General features: G+C 41.3%; 1 protein-coding gene across 3 annotated transcripts in view; it reads right to left on the minus strand.

The window, feature by feature from the left end:
- LOC117508492 (rho guanine nucleotide exchange factor 26-like) overlaps positions 1 to 15557 on the minus strand; it is a 93081-nt gene that overhangs the window by 50025 nt on the left and 27499 nt on the right. For all 3 annotated transcript variants that reach the window (XM_034168265.1, XM_034168266.1, XM_034168263.1), the window contains one exon: positions 8348 to 8502. In XM_034168265.1, coding sequence (XP_034024156.1) covers positions 8348 to 8502 — 155 coding nt within the window. The remainder of the gene's footprint in view (positions 1 to 8347; positions 8503 to 15557) is intronic.

Raw genomic sequence — 15557 nt, forward strand, 5'->3', positions numbered from 1 at the left:
AGGTATCATGGATCAGTTTGGATATGTCAAAATACTTGAAGAGGTCATGTTGCCTTATGCTGAAGAGGACATGCCCTTGAAATGTGTGATTCAACAAGACAATGACCCCAAGCACACTAGTAAATGAGCAAAATCTTGGTTCCAAACCAACAAAATTAATGCCTCGCAGATGTGAAGAAATCATGAAAAACTGTGGTTATACAACTAAATACTTTTACTGAGTTTACTTATACTGAGTTTAGTGATTCACAGGATTGCTAAAAAAGCAGTTTGACCATAATAGTTTTGAGTTTGTAGCGTCAATAGCAGATGCTACTATTATTGTGAACACCCCCTTTTCTAATTTTTTTACTAATAGCCCACTTTCATAGCCTTAAGAGTGTGCATATCATGAATGCTTGGTCTTGTTGGATTTGTGAGAATCTACTAAATCTACTGATACTTTGTTTCCCATGTAACAATAAGAAATATACTCAAAACCTGGATTAATCTTTTTAGTCACATAGCACTACTATTATTCTGAACACTACTGTATCAGCTATATGTTTTAGTTTTAAAGTAATGCACTAATTTTGAAGGTTTTAGTGTTTGGGCACACATGTTGCAGTGCATTATGGGTAAAGTTTCATGACAGGAGAAATGCAGTGAGATGCCCTGATCAGGCTGCACTTTAAACGCTGCACACGGACAACAGCATTAAACTCCTTGTATGCGAGATCTGTTAGAAAAGTATCCAACCTTTTTTTTGCAAAAACATGATGGATTTGAATCACGTGTGCTTGCATGAGCCAACCTTGAATCTTCGTGCGCATGCGTGAATTTTTTCACGCCTGTCGATTGCGTCAGTTGCTGGTAAGCAGCCTTTGTGTAAGGTCGTGTGTAGTGCTCTCAACGGATTTTCATTGCAAGGAAAAGGGCGGAAAGACTGGAGCAGCGCTACTGAATCAAATTTTGCCAGAAACTGGGCGACAGCCAGGTGGAAACCATTCGGAAGATTCAGACGGCTTTCGGTGGCTTTTCAGTCGTGTGACTATCCAAGAAATTGTGGAAGAGGTGGGCATCATTTTTTGGAGTCCAGCATGTCCTGTGAGACTTCAACACGAAGGTGCTTTTGCTCCGCCGTTAGCAGCTTCGGCACGAATTTCGCCGCCACTCTTTTCATGACCAAATCTTCTGTCACAGTGGAATGTGCCGAAAAAGTGCTGATGTCAACCTCTTCCGCAATTTCTCAGATAGTCACACGACGGTCCCGCATCACCACAGCGTTCACTTTGGAAATGATGTGGTCATTTCAGCATGTTGATGGCCGACCGGAACGTGGCTCACTCTCCACCATTGTGCGGCCGTCTTTAAACCGGTTGTACCGCTCCTTAATCTGTGTGATGCCCATAGGATCGTTACCGAAAGCTGTCTGAATCTTCTGAATGGTTTCCACCTGGCTGTCGCCCAGTTTCTGGCAAAATTTGATGCAGTAGCGCTGCTCCAGTCTTTCCGTCATTTTCCTTGCAATGAAAAACCACTGAGAGCACTACACACCACCTCACACAAATGCTGCTTGCCAGCAAATGACGCAATCGACAGGTGTGAAAAAATTCACGCATGTGCACGAAGGTTCAAGGTTGGCTCATGCGAGCACACGTGATTCAAATCCATCAGGTTTTTGCAAAAAAAAAAAAAAAGGTCAGATACTTTTCTAACAGACCTCTTATTGTGCCTAAAACTCTCGTGAATATATATTCTCAGGAAGAAACCCTAAATAAAGTTAATATTATATGTAAGATTTAAGTCATTATTTAGTTTGGAGATTGAGTTGTTTTGTTTGTTTGTTTTTTAAATCTTTCACTTGAGTGCAGAGAGGTCACAAATGACACATATACTTCTGGCATCTGAGTTTCCACAGACAATAAACATAATCAGGCCAGACTTTACTCTTATAAAGTGCCTTGGGGCAGCTTATGTATTGATATGGTGCTGTTCAAAGAAAGTGAACTGAAATGAACTAAAAGCAAAACTTCATCAAGTACAGCACCCAAAGATTTTCTCCTAAAGTTGCAAAAACACACAGTATGACTGCTGATTGGAGCACAGAGGGGCGTGTAGAGTCAAATGACTTTGAGTGAGCATATGGTCTCACTCAAGCCTACAGGTCAAATGCCTAGAATACCATTTACATTACTCTGGTAGATGGGCTGTATGGTTAATCTTGGGATCTTGGGTTAATTTTGAATGTTTTTGGAGGAAACATACTTCTATTTGTGTTCTGGAAAACTATAGGAATGTTGGTAGGAAATAGTTGAGATAACTTGACAGATGTGTGACAAGGAAACAAATACTATGGCAGAAAAAAAGACCTTTACACCAGCTACCACAAAAATGCACAACCTGGCTGGAAGGAAAACGTTAGAACATACCGCCGTTATCTATCACACATCACTGTGCCAGGTACTGTCAACACCTCAACAACCAGTTCTGTAACACAAAGTCCAAGTCACAACAAATCCTCAGAGAGATGTCGAGATAAGATCACGCAGACAGACATCAACACACACACACACACACACACACACACACACACACACACACACACACACACACACACACACACACACACACACACACACACACACACACACACACACACACACACACACACACACACACACTGCAAAGTAAGAGTTTAAACCATGGCATAGTTGAACAGAGAAAAGGAGGAAAAGCAATAAAAAAACCAAAACCAGATTTCTTTAACCAAATTTGTGAGAGGCATTAATTACAAAAAACAAAACAAAAAATTGATGAGAGTAACCAGTTTGACTGTATTAATGTATTAACTTATTAATGCAGCTGTAATAACGGCACAGCAGTCTATTAAAGGCAGCACAAAACACAGTAAACTGAAAAAAAGAGAAGAGTTGAACCAACTTAAAAAAAGCATCACAATTGGTAAAACATGAATGAATTAAGTTGTTTGAACTTAAGTTTGTAAACTGGAGTTGATCTGACTTGCTAACTTAAGTTCATACAATTTAATTCATTCAGGTTTTACCAACTGTAATGTTTTTTAAGTTGGTTCTTTTTCAGTGTAGCGTAGGCTCCCAAACAAGCATTTGATGAGGGTACAGGTAAAGTAAATTACTAAAATGCAGGTGCACACACACACACACGCTGGTCATTTTCTATCTTCTTCATTCGTGATGTGTGGATGTGATCACAGCCTAACTGTACACCTCCCTGAATACACCAAGACGATGACAGACAAAAGCCCACAAGGTCATAAATACCACAAAAGAATCACCATAGCACAGACAGGAGCAATGATTCTGAAACAAAAGGGCGAGATGGAAAAATAAATCGTGACAATACCACTGTTAATGTGCAGCGATGAGCCAGCTGCTGTGACTCTTATGTAAGTGTTCCTTTGAGCCAGAGTGCAGTGCTTTCCCCACTGCATGACATGAACAAAATAAAACTTCTCTGATTTCAGGTTCCATTTTGAATTAAGATCTAACATGATAACTTTTTTTTTTGTTTTAGCTCAAAAGAGTTAAATAACATATCCATGTATCTTTTTATTATTTTTATTTAGCAATAATAATAATAAGAAGAAGAATAACAATACAAAGTACATCAATTTAGAATGACATAATCCTAGTGGGGCAGCACAGTGGCTTGGTGTTAAGCACTGTCACCTAACAGCAAGAAGGTCATGGGATTTATTTGTGGAGATACCATGTTCATTTGGGTTCCCTCCAGGTGGTCCAGCTCCCTCCCATTTCCAAAGACATGCAGGTTAAGTGAACTGGAGACTTTAAATTGATCGTACACGTGAGTATGACGGTGTGTGTCTGTCTGTGTGTACTTGGCTCTGTCACAGACTGGCATCCTGTTCAGGATGTACCCCACAGGCTCCAGCCCCCATGACCCTTGATCAGAGTAAGTGGGTCAAGAACATGAATGAATAATCCTGGTGTTTTAGTTTTTACCTGAGGCCAAAATATGGCCATCAGGTATTGCAAAGACTTTGCATCCGCCTGTCTGTCTGTGCTCAGCATAAGTCCAGTCCTATTACTGCCAGGGTCTTCAAATTTACAGGAAGCATTCTTGGGACATAGACCTTGGACAAGTTCAAAGATGTCTATCCTTGACCTATTTTAAGAGATCAAAAGGTCACATTCTGTTTCCTATTTTTATGCTCAAAAGGCAGAGGGTATTTTGCATTATATTTAAATACAGTGAGGAAAATAAGTATTTGAACTCCTGTGAAAATCAATGTTAATATTTGGTACAGTAGCCTTTGTTTGCAATTACAGAGGTCAAATGTTTCTTGTAGTTTTTCACCAGGTTTGCACACAATGCAGCAGGGATTTTGGTCCACTCCTCCATACAGATCTTCTCTAGATTAGCCAGGTTTGGAGTTTCAGCTCCCTCCAAAGATTTTCTATTGTGTTCAAGTCTGGAGACTGGCCAGGCCACTCCAGGACCTTGAAATGCTTCTTAAGGAGCCCCTCCTTAGTTGCCCTGGCTGTGTGTTTGGGGTCATTGCCATGCTGGAAGACCCAGCCATGACCCATCTTCAATGCTCTTGCTAAGGGAAGGAGGTTGTTTGCCAAAATCTCACAATACATGACCCCATCCATCCTCCCTTCAATACGGTGCAGTCGTCCTGTCCCCTTTGCAGAAGAGCACTCCCAGAGTATGATGTTTCCACCCCCATGCTTCACAGTTGGGATGGTTTTCTTGGGGTTGTTCTCATCCTCTAAACATGGTAAGTGGAGTTGATTCCAAAAAGCTCTATTCTGGTCTCATCTGACCACATGACCTTCTTCCATGCCTCCTCTGGATCATCCAGATGGTCACTGGTGAACTTCAAATGGGCATGGAAATGTGCTGGCTTGAGCAGGGGGACCTTACTGCCCTGCAGGATTTTAAACCATGACGGCATCATGTGTTACTAATGTAATCATTGTGACTGTGGTCACAGCTCTCTTCAGGTCATTGACCAGGTCCTCCTGTGTAGTTCTGAGCTTTCTCAGAATCATCCTTACCCCACAAAGTGAGATCTTGCATGCAATCCCAGACCGAGGAAGATTGACAGTCATCTTGTGTTTCTTCCACTTTATAATAAATAATCATAACAGTTGTCTTCTACCAAGCTGCTTGCCTGTTGTCCTGTCATCCATCCCAGCCTTGTGCAGGTCTACAGTTTTGTCCCTGGTGTCCTTAGACAGCTCTTTGGTCTTGACTATGGTGGACAGGTTGGAGTGTGATTGATTGTGTGAACAGGTGTCTTTTATACAGGTAACAAGTTCAAACAGGTGCAATTAATACAGGTAAAGAGTGCAGAATAAGAGGGCTTCTTAAAGAAAAATTAACAGGTCTGTGAGAGCTAGAATTCTTGCTGGTTGGTAGGTGTTCAAATACTCATTTGCAGCAGTAACATACAGATAAATTATTAAAAAATTTTTACATTGTGATTTCCGGATTTTATTATTTTTTTTTTTTTATGTCTCTCACAGTGGACATGCACCTAAGATGAAAATTTCAGACCCCTCCATGATTTCTAAATGGGAGAACTTGCAAAACAGCAGAGTGTTCAAATACTTATTTTCCTCACTGTATACTATAGCTTTTTTTACTTGGCATTCTAACATAAACTTCGCTATGATTTAAAATAAACTCGGATTTATTGTTTGGATTCAGTTTTTGACTCAGTGTTACACAATTGGTACTACAATACAGGTACCACTTGCAATTTGGGGAACCATCAGTTATGGCACTCCAGCCTTGAGGTGCACTTCAAAGTGTAGGTGAGTCATTGCTGAGGACCCCAGCAACTGGCAAAGGCTAAGGGGATCCCTCCCACTATATGGCTGTGGAAGACAAATGACTACTTTCAGTAGGTGTGAATGGGCCTGTGGTCTGCTTGAGTGGCTGCCAATCAGGACCCTGTGTGTTTCTGAACTGTGGTGGATACAGCTTCAATTCAAGGGGTGGTACCTGCAGATGCCACCAGACCTGATCCAATAAAAATAAAAGCATGCCCTAGTTTTCTGGATGCCCTAATTTGGAAGTACAGCTGTGTGGAAACATTTATGGCCTAAATATTTCTGTACAATTGTCGTTCCATCCATACCTAGCATGTCAGGTACCTGTGTGGTTGCATCCACCAGACTACAGATCTGCCTTGTGTCTTGGGTGGCAACCTCCCAGGCAGTCAACCAGTCCTTTCCCACTTCTTGAAAGTAATCTCTTGAAATATGATAAGAGCAGGTGGAATGCTGGCAAACCATGACGTTCCCTCACAATACAAGTAATACTCCTCATCTGAGTCTTCCATCAACCATTCCTTTGACACAAAGTCATTCCAGTCTGAAGTGACCTAGTATAGTTTCAAAAACATTTATGTAACACCATGAAATACACATCACAATATAATATGGCAAACAAGGCATATGTTAGAGCATGTTTGAATTTTTTCAATATGATCCCATCTCATAAACACACAATCCTATATAGCAGGCTGTGATACAGCCTGTGTTTCTGCGTGATCTAGACACATATCACATCACGGTGTAGTGTACGACCAGTTTGATTCTAGAAGACTATGCTCAAACAAAATGAAGCTGGAAGGATTCAAATCCACAAAGTTATTGCATTTGGCAACAACACAGTCTGGCAACAAAATCAATTTTACACACACACACGCACACAGGAATGATAAATTACCATTTTAAGACAGAGTTCGGTGACCCACCTGTGGCTGGCTGGTCAGCTGTCCGTGTACTGTGTTTATGCTTTTATTACTGCAGATGGAGTGCAGTAGAGTAGCGTGCCACAGCGGATCCGCAGTGATCCCGCCGCACAAACCAATATTATAACAGCTTCTCTCATTCAAAAGCATGCAGACACACACAAACACATCGAGTCTGGAGCACTCCCTTCCTCAGTCCCTCTTCCAAACACACATGGCTGCAGTGTTCCATCTTGGATCAGATTCCCAGAAAAATATCACATGGAATTTTTTTTATTTTTTTTATGATTCTTAGGAATTGAGAGATTTCAAGCAGCAGAACAATCAGTTCCAGACACAGAATGAATAAAATGGGTAAGGAACTTATCACAGTCACATGTATGTCCGAGGTCCTTCAGGACTAAAACCTCAAGACACAAAAACAGCTGCTTTCCGTCCACAGCTAGACTTATAAATAATGCCAGAGACCCCCATTTGCCCTGCCCCCTCCACTCCCACAGGCTGACCATCCCTGTACTGTTCATCTGCAGGCCTGCACAGCCCCATTCCACCATTCCACTATATTTGCAGCCCAGTCTTATGGTTTTTTTTTTTCGTCCTCCCGTCACGATATGATTCAAATTTTTGTGACTGGGTTTTTTTTTTAACTCATTATTACTAACCCTACTCCTACCCCCAACCCTAACCTTAACCATAACCACCCCCAGCACTTTTAATTATGTGTAGCCATCAAGGAATGAATTAGAATGAATTTGTGCTCCCATGACGAAAATTTTGAACTTTTCGTGACAATATGACGAACCAATAGATTAATGTATATTTCGTGCTGCTGAATCACGACAACTTAGTTTTGCCCATTTGTCTATTTGACTCTTTTACTTCTGACAGAAGTATTGTCTTTTATTGTTGTTTATGCACCAATGACACCAGATCAAATTCCTTGTCAGTGAGAACTTACTTATCAATAAATTTGTTTCTAATTGTGATGTTAGAAAGACAAACAAAAGGCGCATCATTTCATAAAAGTTAGAGTTTACAGCTTCCTTTATGATTTCACCCAAACTAGAGGAAAAGGGAAATGACTTGGAAAACAGACATTCATGTCATTCACTGCACTCGGACAAGTTACACCCTCAACAACATGCAGAAAAACAGGTGCCAAATGCCGAGTTGTAGCAGATTGAGGTGACCTAATAGCACCTGTTGAAACCATCAGCAGTGTAAGTGACAGGGAGGTCTGATCTTTGTACTGACTTCCTCCGCCCTGTGAAACCGTCACTTCAACACCAAGCATGTGATCACGGCTGCTTCACAGAAATCAGCTGTTTCACTTTCAGCCCTGCAGGAGGCAAGTCCAACAAGTCCAAACAGGAGGACAAACACAACAACGGTATCACATGCCCTGTACTTAGAGTCACGGCCACAAGTGGTTCACACACAATGAAAACCAAAAGCTCATGAATAGACTTCCACCTACAAGTCAGAACAGGTGACAGCACATGGCAGCCGCGCTAAACTCAACCAGCCTGTTATGATGATGATGATGAATATATAATGACCATACAGCACGAGACAGCGATTGTGACAGAAGCCAACCTCTTCTTCCTGGTGACGATCAGGACATCATTGAAGAGGAAGAAATAGACTTGTTGCCTTGACATCCGCTTGAGGAAGATCCCGGTGTCTTCCACGAAGGCCGTCAGCTCTCCTCGCTTCACCATCCACCTAGATGAGGAGACGAGAGGGAAAGGCTAGAGGGACACAAAAGGAGAGAGGAAAAGGAAAACACAAAACAATTACTAGAAAAAAAATGTACTGGAAAAATGTTTGCTCATAAAACTAACAATTCCTTTGTATGTACAACCCCAATTCCAATGAAGTTGGGACATTGTGTAAAATGTAAATAAAACAGAATACAATGATTTGCAAATCCTCTTCAATCTATATTCAATTGAATGATATTTGATATATATCAATGATATATATCAAGTGATATTTGCCATTTGAAATGCTACATTTTCAACTTCTATTTATAATATTCTCTGACTGATTAAGTAGCATAACACCCCAGGATTCTGTAGCAACCATAGCACTGTGCAGGATCAACTGAGTGAGTTCATGCCACTCGCAAAATGCAAGCTGTATCGATGTATTGCATTACATTATTCCATTGGCTTTGATATGCTTGCGTGATTTAAAAAGGCTGCTAACTTGGGAGACAACTTCATCTCCCAGAAACAGCTAAAAATCTGGTGGATGACTGCTTAATACTCACAAAATGCAAAGGAGAATCGCTGACAGGGAGCCATCCCCTGTCCTCACTGTTATATGTTGTTGGCTGTCTAACTACCGTGTGCTGGGTAATCGGGAGAGTCAGGAGTTTTCCCGTGGGCTGGTCCAACCTGGGGCCGTTGTGAGGGCGTGTTAATATATATACATACATATATGACCACCACTAACTGTTAGGCTACACAGCAAGACACTTGGGCTGCTGTATCTTAAAGAGAAGACATTAAGTGTTATAAATGTTTTACAATCATGAAAATTCAAAAATTCAATTCAAAAGAAAATAACTTAAGACTACTTCTTTTGCAACACTGTTATCTTTTCCAAAGCCTAAGGCAGGGACATACTATTACACATTTAACACCCCTATGCATTCATTACAGTTAGTTTAGTCCAATCAAGCCCTGTGTGCCCAGATGGGACTTGCGCTACCCGTGAGTGAAAAGATGGACAGAAAAAAGCCAGGTGGAGGTGAAAAAGCTAGATTAACAAAAGAAAAGCTTTGGAGGAAGATGCTGCCAAGTGTGCAAAGCTCACAGATATTTTTTCAAGAAGACAGAGCGAAGAGGGAAATGGTAAATAAGGCTGGGAATAACAGGCTACATGTCTGTTGATGCCAGGATGTCAGCCGTATCAACATTTGTAGTACAGTACCACCTCTTTCCAGCTACTTACAGACTTCACTGACTTAAGCTGGGCAGACACTGTACGATATTTTCAATCGTTGTACTTGGCTCCAGCTCAAATTGTGCGACAAAACTGCAGGGGTTAAAAGTTCAGAGCGCACGATTCATGTTCTCACACTGTACAGCCTGATGCTCTGATGTGATCTGACTGTTCACATTGTACGTTCAAAAACCACACGGCGGACTGGTGTTTCCAAAAGCAAAACGTAACAGAAGCGTTTTTTTTCTTTTTAAGAAAAATTTATTTCATGCCTATCAATCCGCACAGTGAGTGAAATCAGGTGGGGAGACTGAACGTATATGCAGACAGCAACATGATTCACGAGAGGATGGTAAAAAAAGAAAACTTAAACATTCATAACAGGTGTTGCTACTTACACTGTTGTATAAATAAACTATATTTCATACGGAGTCATACAGCTGTGCTCATCTGTCATAAATCCTATTGTTGTCTGCTGTGTGTGTGTGTATGTGCGTGCGCGCACATATATGTTCAGTCTCCCCCGCCTGATTCCACTCACTGTGCGCGCTGATAGGCATGAACTTTAATATGATAATAGGTTATTGCGAGGGAATGCAAAAAAAAAAACACAAGACTTTACATGAGATCACTGTTTGCTCTCTCCGGTGTTTGCTCATGCACAGTGCGCGACATAATCAGCGCGTAAACGCTTGTAGCGCTGCTTCAACAGCGCAGAACCCTCACGAGCCACGACGGCCAACCAAAATATCAAACAGGTTTGATTTTCATCCGACCATACGATTCCCCATCGGGAGGCGGTTGTGAAATGTTAAACGCAGCTCGTTACTCCATGTAGACTGCACGATGCAGGACGCACGATTAAGCTGAAACTCGGCGTGATCCAAAAAATTCTCGCACGAGTGAAAAATCAGCTGAAAAAGGGCCAAAAATCACATAGTGTAAGCCCAGCCTTAGGTGGTGCACTGGTGAGTTAACAATACCCTTCTTCTTTTAATTAACTAACTTTTACTTTCTATTATAAGCCACCCAATTTTCACAGTCAGCACAGTCAGCTGGATTTAAATGCCAGAGCAGAACTCTTATTATCCCTGTGCGCTGGCGGTTTGTGGGCCGGTTGGATATGAAACTCCAGGGCTGAAAAATGTTCCCAGCACGCCCCTGCTGTCTAATATTTTTTAAAAAGCATATTGCCTGGTGGTTTTCTGAAATGTTGCACATTTGCATTTGTGCCCATTCAGAAGCGTAACTGTTTTGACTTTTGAACAACTGCTGTTATTAGTTGTATCTGTTGTGTGTTGTGTATTTGTGAATGTGTATGCCACAGATGCATGAAATTCTCTTTTAAATGCATTTTTACACATTTACTACAAATTCTTTCACCCTAGCACTGAAAAATTGCTCACTACTCATTCAGGGTCAGGTCACAGGGAGCTGGAGCCTGTCCTAGTTATCACTGTGTGAAAGGTTGAGTACAGCCTGGACAGACCACCAGTCTGTCGCCGGGCCAGCATAGACAGACAAACACATTCACATTCTCACTAAATGACAATTTAAAGTCACCAGTTCACCGAATCCACGTGTTTTTCGGGAATGGGAGGAAGTCAGAGCTTCCAGAGTAAACCTTACAAATTCCACACAGAAACAAACCTGGGGTGTTCTCTCTGTGAGAATACTGCAAACCACTAAACCACCAATGCAGCACTGCTTAAATCATTTGAATTGATTAGATTGCCTTGATCTTTATGCAACTATGACTGTATGTACAACTGCTATCAAGATAATAAGACTGTATGTACAACTGCTATCAAGATAATAAGACCCTTCAGCTGCTCCTTTGTTTGCACTTGGGGCCACCACAGCAAATCCAAGGTGGATCTACATGTTGATTTGGCACAAGTTTTACACAGAATGCCCTTCCTGTTGCAACTCCACGTTACATGGAGAAATGTGGCAGGGGTAGGGTTAAAACCGGGAACCTTCCGCACTGAAACCAAGTGCACTAACCACTTGGCCACCACTCCTACTAGCAAGATAGCTAGTAAGACTTCCTAATCTGAATGTGATCAGTGTTGGCTGGTATATTTGGCCATTGGATTTGTTTAGGCTCAGTCAACAGACGGGACGAGATGTCAAGGTAAAATATACAGCCCAGTGTTCATACTGTGTGTAGTACAATACCTCATTTCTTGTAAATTAGTTCAGATATTTGGCAACTTAAAAGCCTCTATATGTTTCTCTACATGTCTGATATTTTAAAATGTGGGTATGGTGTCACTATACTCTTATGAGTCGTTGTTGTCTTAGCTATCCCTCGTTGCCGAGGATGATGGTCTCCTAGTTGTTGGCATGGACTCTTAGGTGACTTAGGAGTCCCAGTCACGCAGCGCACTGCCTCCCGCAGGTTGGACAGGTGGTAGTTGGTGGGGGTTTTTGCCTGTTGGAGTCTTGACGTCGCTCTTCTTTGTCTTTTCTCTTTTGTGTAGGAGATGCTAGACTCCTCGAAGGCCTGAGTGCCAAGGTGAATGGTGGATCTCCATTTTGGCCGATCTTTGGCTGCAGTTTCCCAGGTGTTCCAGTTGATGTTGCAATTCTTCAGTTTTACTTTGAGCAGATCTATGTATTGCTTCTTCTGTCCTCCCCTGGTTCGGTGGCCCAGTTCCAGTTCGGTGTAGGAGACTTGTTTCGGCAGCCGGTTCTCATTCATCCGGACTATGTAGCCTGTCCAGCGATGTTGGCTTTTGATGACAAGAGATTCAATGCTAGACAGTTTGGCATCTTTAAGGATGCTGACGTTTGTTTTGTAGTCCTTCTAGGTGATGTGTGTTCGGGAGTTATGAGTACTACTGATCTAGTTAATTTTAATCTATGGCCAATCAGGTTCCCTGATCAAGACGCAGTGGAATGAACCATTTAAGCTACAGTTGAATCACATGTGCCCCATGACAGGAGGTGGGTCAGTGAGGGTGGGTATTAATGCTGTCAGATCAATCACAGATGTGGGTTTAACCTGAACCAGCTGCTGTATTATAGAGATGGTAATCAAATGACCTGTGGTGTCTGCCATTTTTGTAAAAGCAACACTAGATCATATTTTTACCTTAAAATAATGGCTTCAAAACCATTTTGCACGTGTACCGCTAGGGAAGCTCACACAGTGACCTGATTTTACGACACTGTTTAAAACGAGAATTGCGCTTCACATAGGTTTAAGGATATGATTCCTTCTTTATGTTCTCTAATGCCGTATACCAACACAGTGCAGAGTAGCTACCTAAACTCTGTAAGTGAGATAGAGTATCTCGTCAATAGTTTTACATCTTCATTGAAGACAACTTTGGATGCTGTAGCTCCTCTAAAAAAGAGAGCTTTAAATCAGAAGTGCCTGACTCCGTGGTATAACTCACAAACTCGTAGCTTAAAGCAGATAACCCGTAAGTTGGAGAGGAAATGGCGTCTCACTAATTTAGAAGATCTTCACTTAGCCTGGAAAAAGAGTCTGTTGCTCTATAAAAAAGCCCTCCGTAAAGCTAGGACATCTTTCTACTCATCACTAATTGAAGAAAATAAGAACAACCCCAGGTTTCTTTTCAGCACTGTAGCCAGGCTGACAAAGAGTCAGAGCTCTATTGAGCTGAGTATTCCATTAACTTTAACTAGTAATGACTTCATGACTTTCTTTGCTAACAAAATTTTAACTATTAGAGAAAAAATTACTCATAACCATCCCAAAGACATATCGTTATCTTTGGCTGCTTTCAGTGATGCCGGTATTTGGTTAGACTCTTTCTCTCCGATTGTTCTGTCTGAGTTATTTTCATTAGTTACTTCATCCAAACCATCAACATGTTTATTAGACCCCATTCCTACCAGGCTGCTCAAGGAAGCCCTACCATTATTTAATGCTTCGATCTTAAATATGATCAATCTATCTTTGTTAGTTGGCTATGTACCACAGGCTTTTAAGGTGGCAGTAATTAAACCATTACTTAAAAAGCCATCACTTGACCCAGCTATCTTAGCTAATTATAGGCCAATCTCCAACCTTCCTTTTCTCTCAAAAATTCTTGAAAGGGTAGTTGTAAAACAGCTAACTGATCATCTGCAGAGGAATGGTCTATTTGAAGAGTTTCAGTCAGGTTTTAGAATTCATCATAGTACAGAAACAGCATTAGTGAAGGTTACAAATGATCTTCTTATGGCCTCGGACAGTGGACTCATCTCTGTGCTTGTTCTGTTAGACCTCAGTGCTGCTTTTGATACTGTTGACCATAAAATTTTATTACAGAGATTAGAGCATGCCATAGGTATTAAAGGCACTGCACTGCGGTGGTTTGAATCATATTTGTCTAATAGATTACAATTTGTTCATGTAAATGGGGAATCTTCTTCACAGACTAAAGTTAATTATGGAGTTCCACAAGGTTCTGTGCTAGGACCAATTTTATTCACTTTATACATGCTTCCCTTAGGCAGTATTATTAGACGGTATTGCTTAAATTTTCATTGTTACGCAGATGATACCCAGCTTTATCTATCCATGAAGCCAGAGGACACACACCAATTAGCTAAACTACAGAATTGTCTTACAGACATAAAGACATGGATGACCTCTAATTTCCTGCTTTTAAACTCAGATAAAACTGAAGTTATTGTACTTGGCCCCACAAATCTTAGAAACATGGTGTCTAACCAGATCCTTACTCTGGATGGCATTACCCTGACCTCTAGTAATACTGTGAGAAATCTTAGAGTCATTTTTGATCAGGATATGTCATTCAAAGCGTATATTAAACAAATATGTAGGACTGTTTTTTTGCATTTACGCAATATCTCTAAAATCAGAAAGGTCTTGTCTCAGAGTGATGCTGAAAAACTAATTCATGCATTTATTTCCTCTAGGCTGGACTATTGTAATTCATCATTATCAGGTTGTCCTAAAAGTTCCCTAAAAAGCCTTCAGTTAATTCAAAATGCTGCAGCTAGAGTACTGACGGGGACTAGAAGGAGAGAGCATATCTCACCCATATTGGCCTCTCTTCATTGGCTTCCTGTTAATTCTAGAATAGAATTTAAAATTCTTCTTCTTACTTATAAGGTTTTGAATAATCAGGTCCCATCTTATCTTAGGGACCTCGTAGTACCATATCACCCCAATAGAGCGCTTCGCTCTCAGACTGCAGGCTTACTTGTAGTTTCTAGGGTTTGTAAGAGTAGAATGGGAGGCAGAGCCTTCAGTTTTCAGGCTCCTCTCCTGTGGAACCAGCTCCCAATTCAGATCAGGGAGACAGACACCCTCTCTACTTTTAAGATTAGGCTTAAAACTTTCCTTTTTGCTAAAGCTTATAGTTAGGGCTGGATCAGGTGACCCTGAACCATCCCTTAGTTATGCTGCTATAGACGTAGACTGCTGGGGGGTTCCCATGATGCACTGTTTCTTTCTCTTTTTGCTCTGTATGCACCACTCTGCATTTAATCATTAGTGATCGATCTCTGCTCCCCTCCACAGCATGTCTTTTTCCTGGTTCTCTCCCTCAGCCCCAACCAGTCCCAGCAGAAGACTGCCCCTCCCTGAGCCTGGTTCTGCTGGAGGTTTCTTCCTGTTAAAAGGGAGTTTTTCCTTCCCACTATAGCCAAGTGCTTGCTCACAGGGGGTCGTTTTGACCGTTGGGGTTTTACATAATTATTGTATGGCCTTGCCTTACAATATAAAGCGCCTTGGGGCAACTGTTTGTTGTGATTTGGCGCTATATAAAAAAATTGATTGATTGATATGTAGGGGGCGCCCAAGAGCAATAAAAAGTGCTGCTTTAAGTTTTTTTAAGAATATTTTGAGTTCACAATTAAAAATGTC

Source organism: Thalassophryne amazonica, chromosome 4 (genome assembly GCF_902500255.1).
Source record: "Thalassophryne amazonica chromosome 4, fThaAma1.1, whole genome shotgun sequence".
NCBI classification, from domain to species: domain Eukaryota; kingdom Metazoa; phylum Chordata; class Actinopteri; order Batrachoidiformes; family Batrachoididae; genus Thalassophryne; species Thalassophryne amazonica.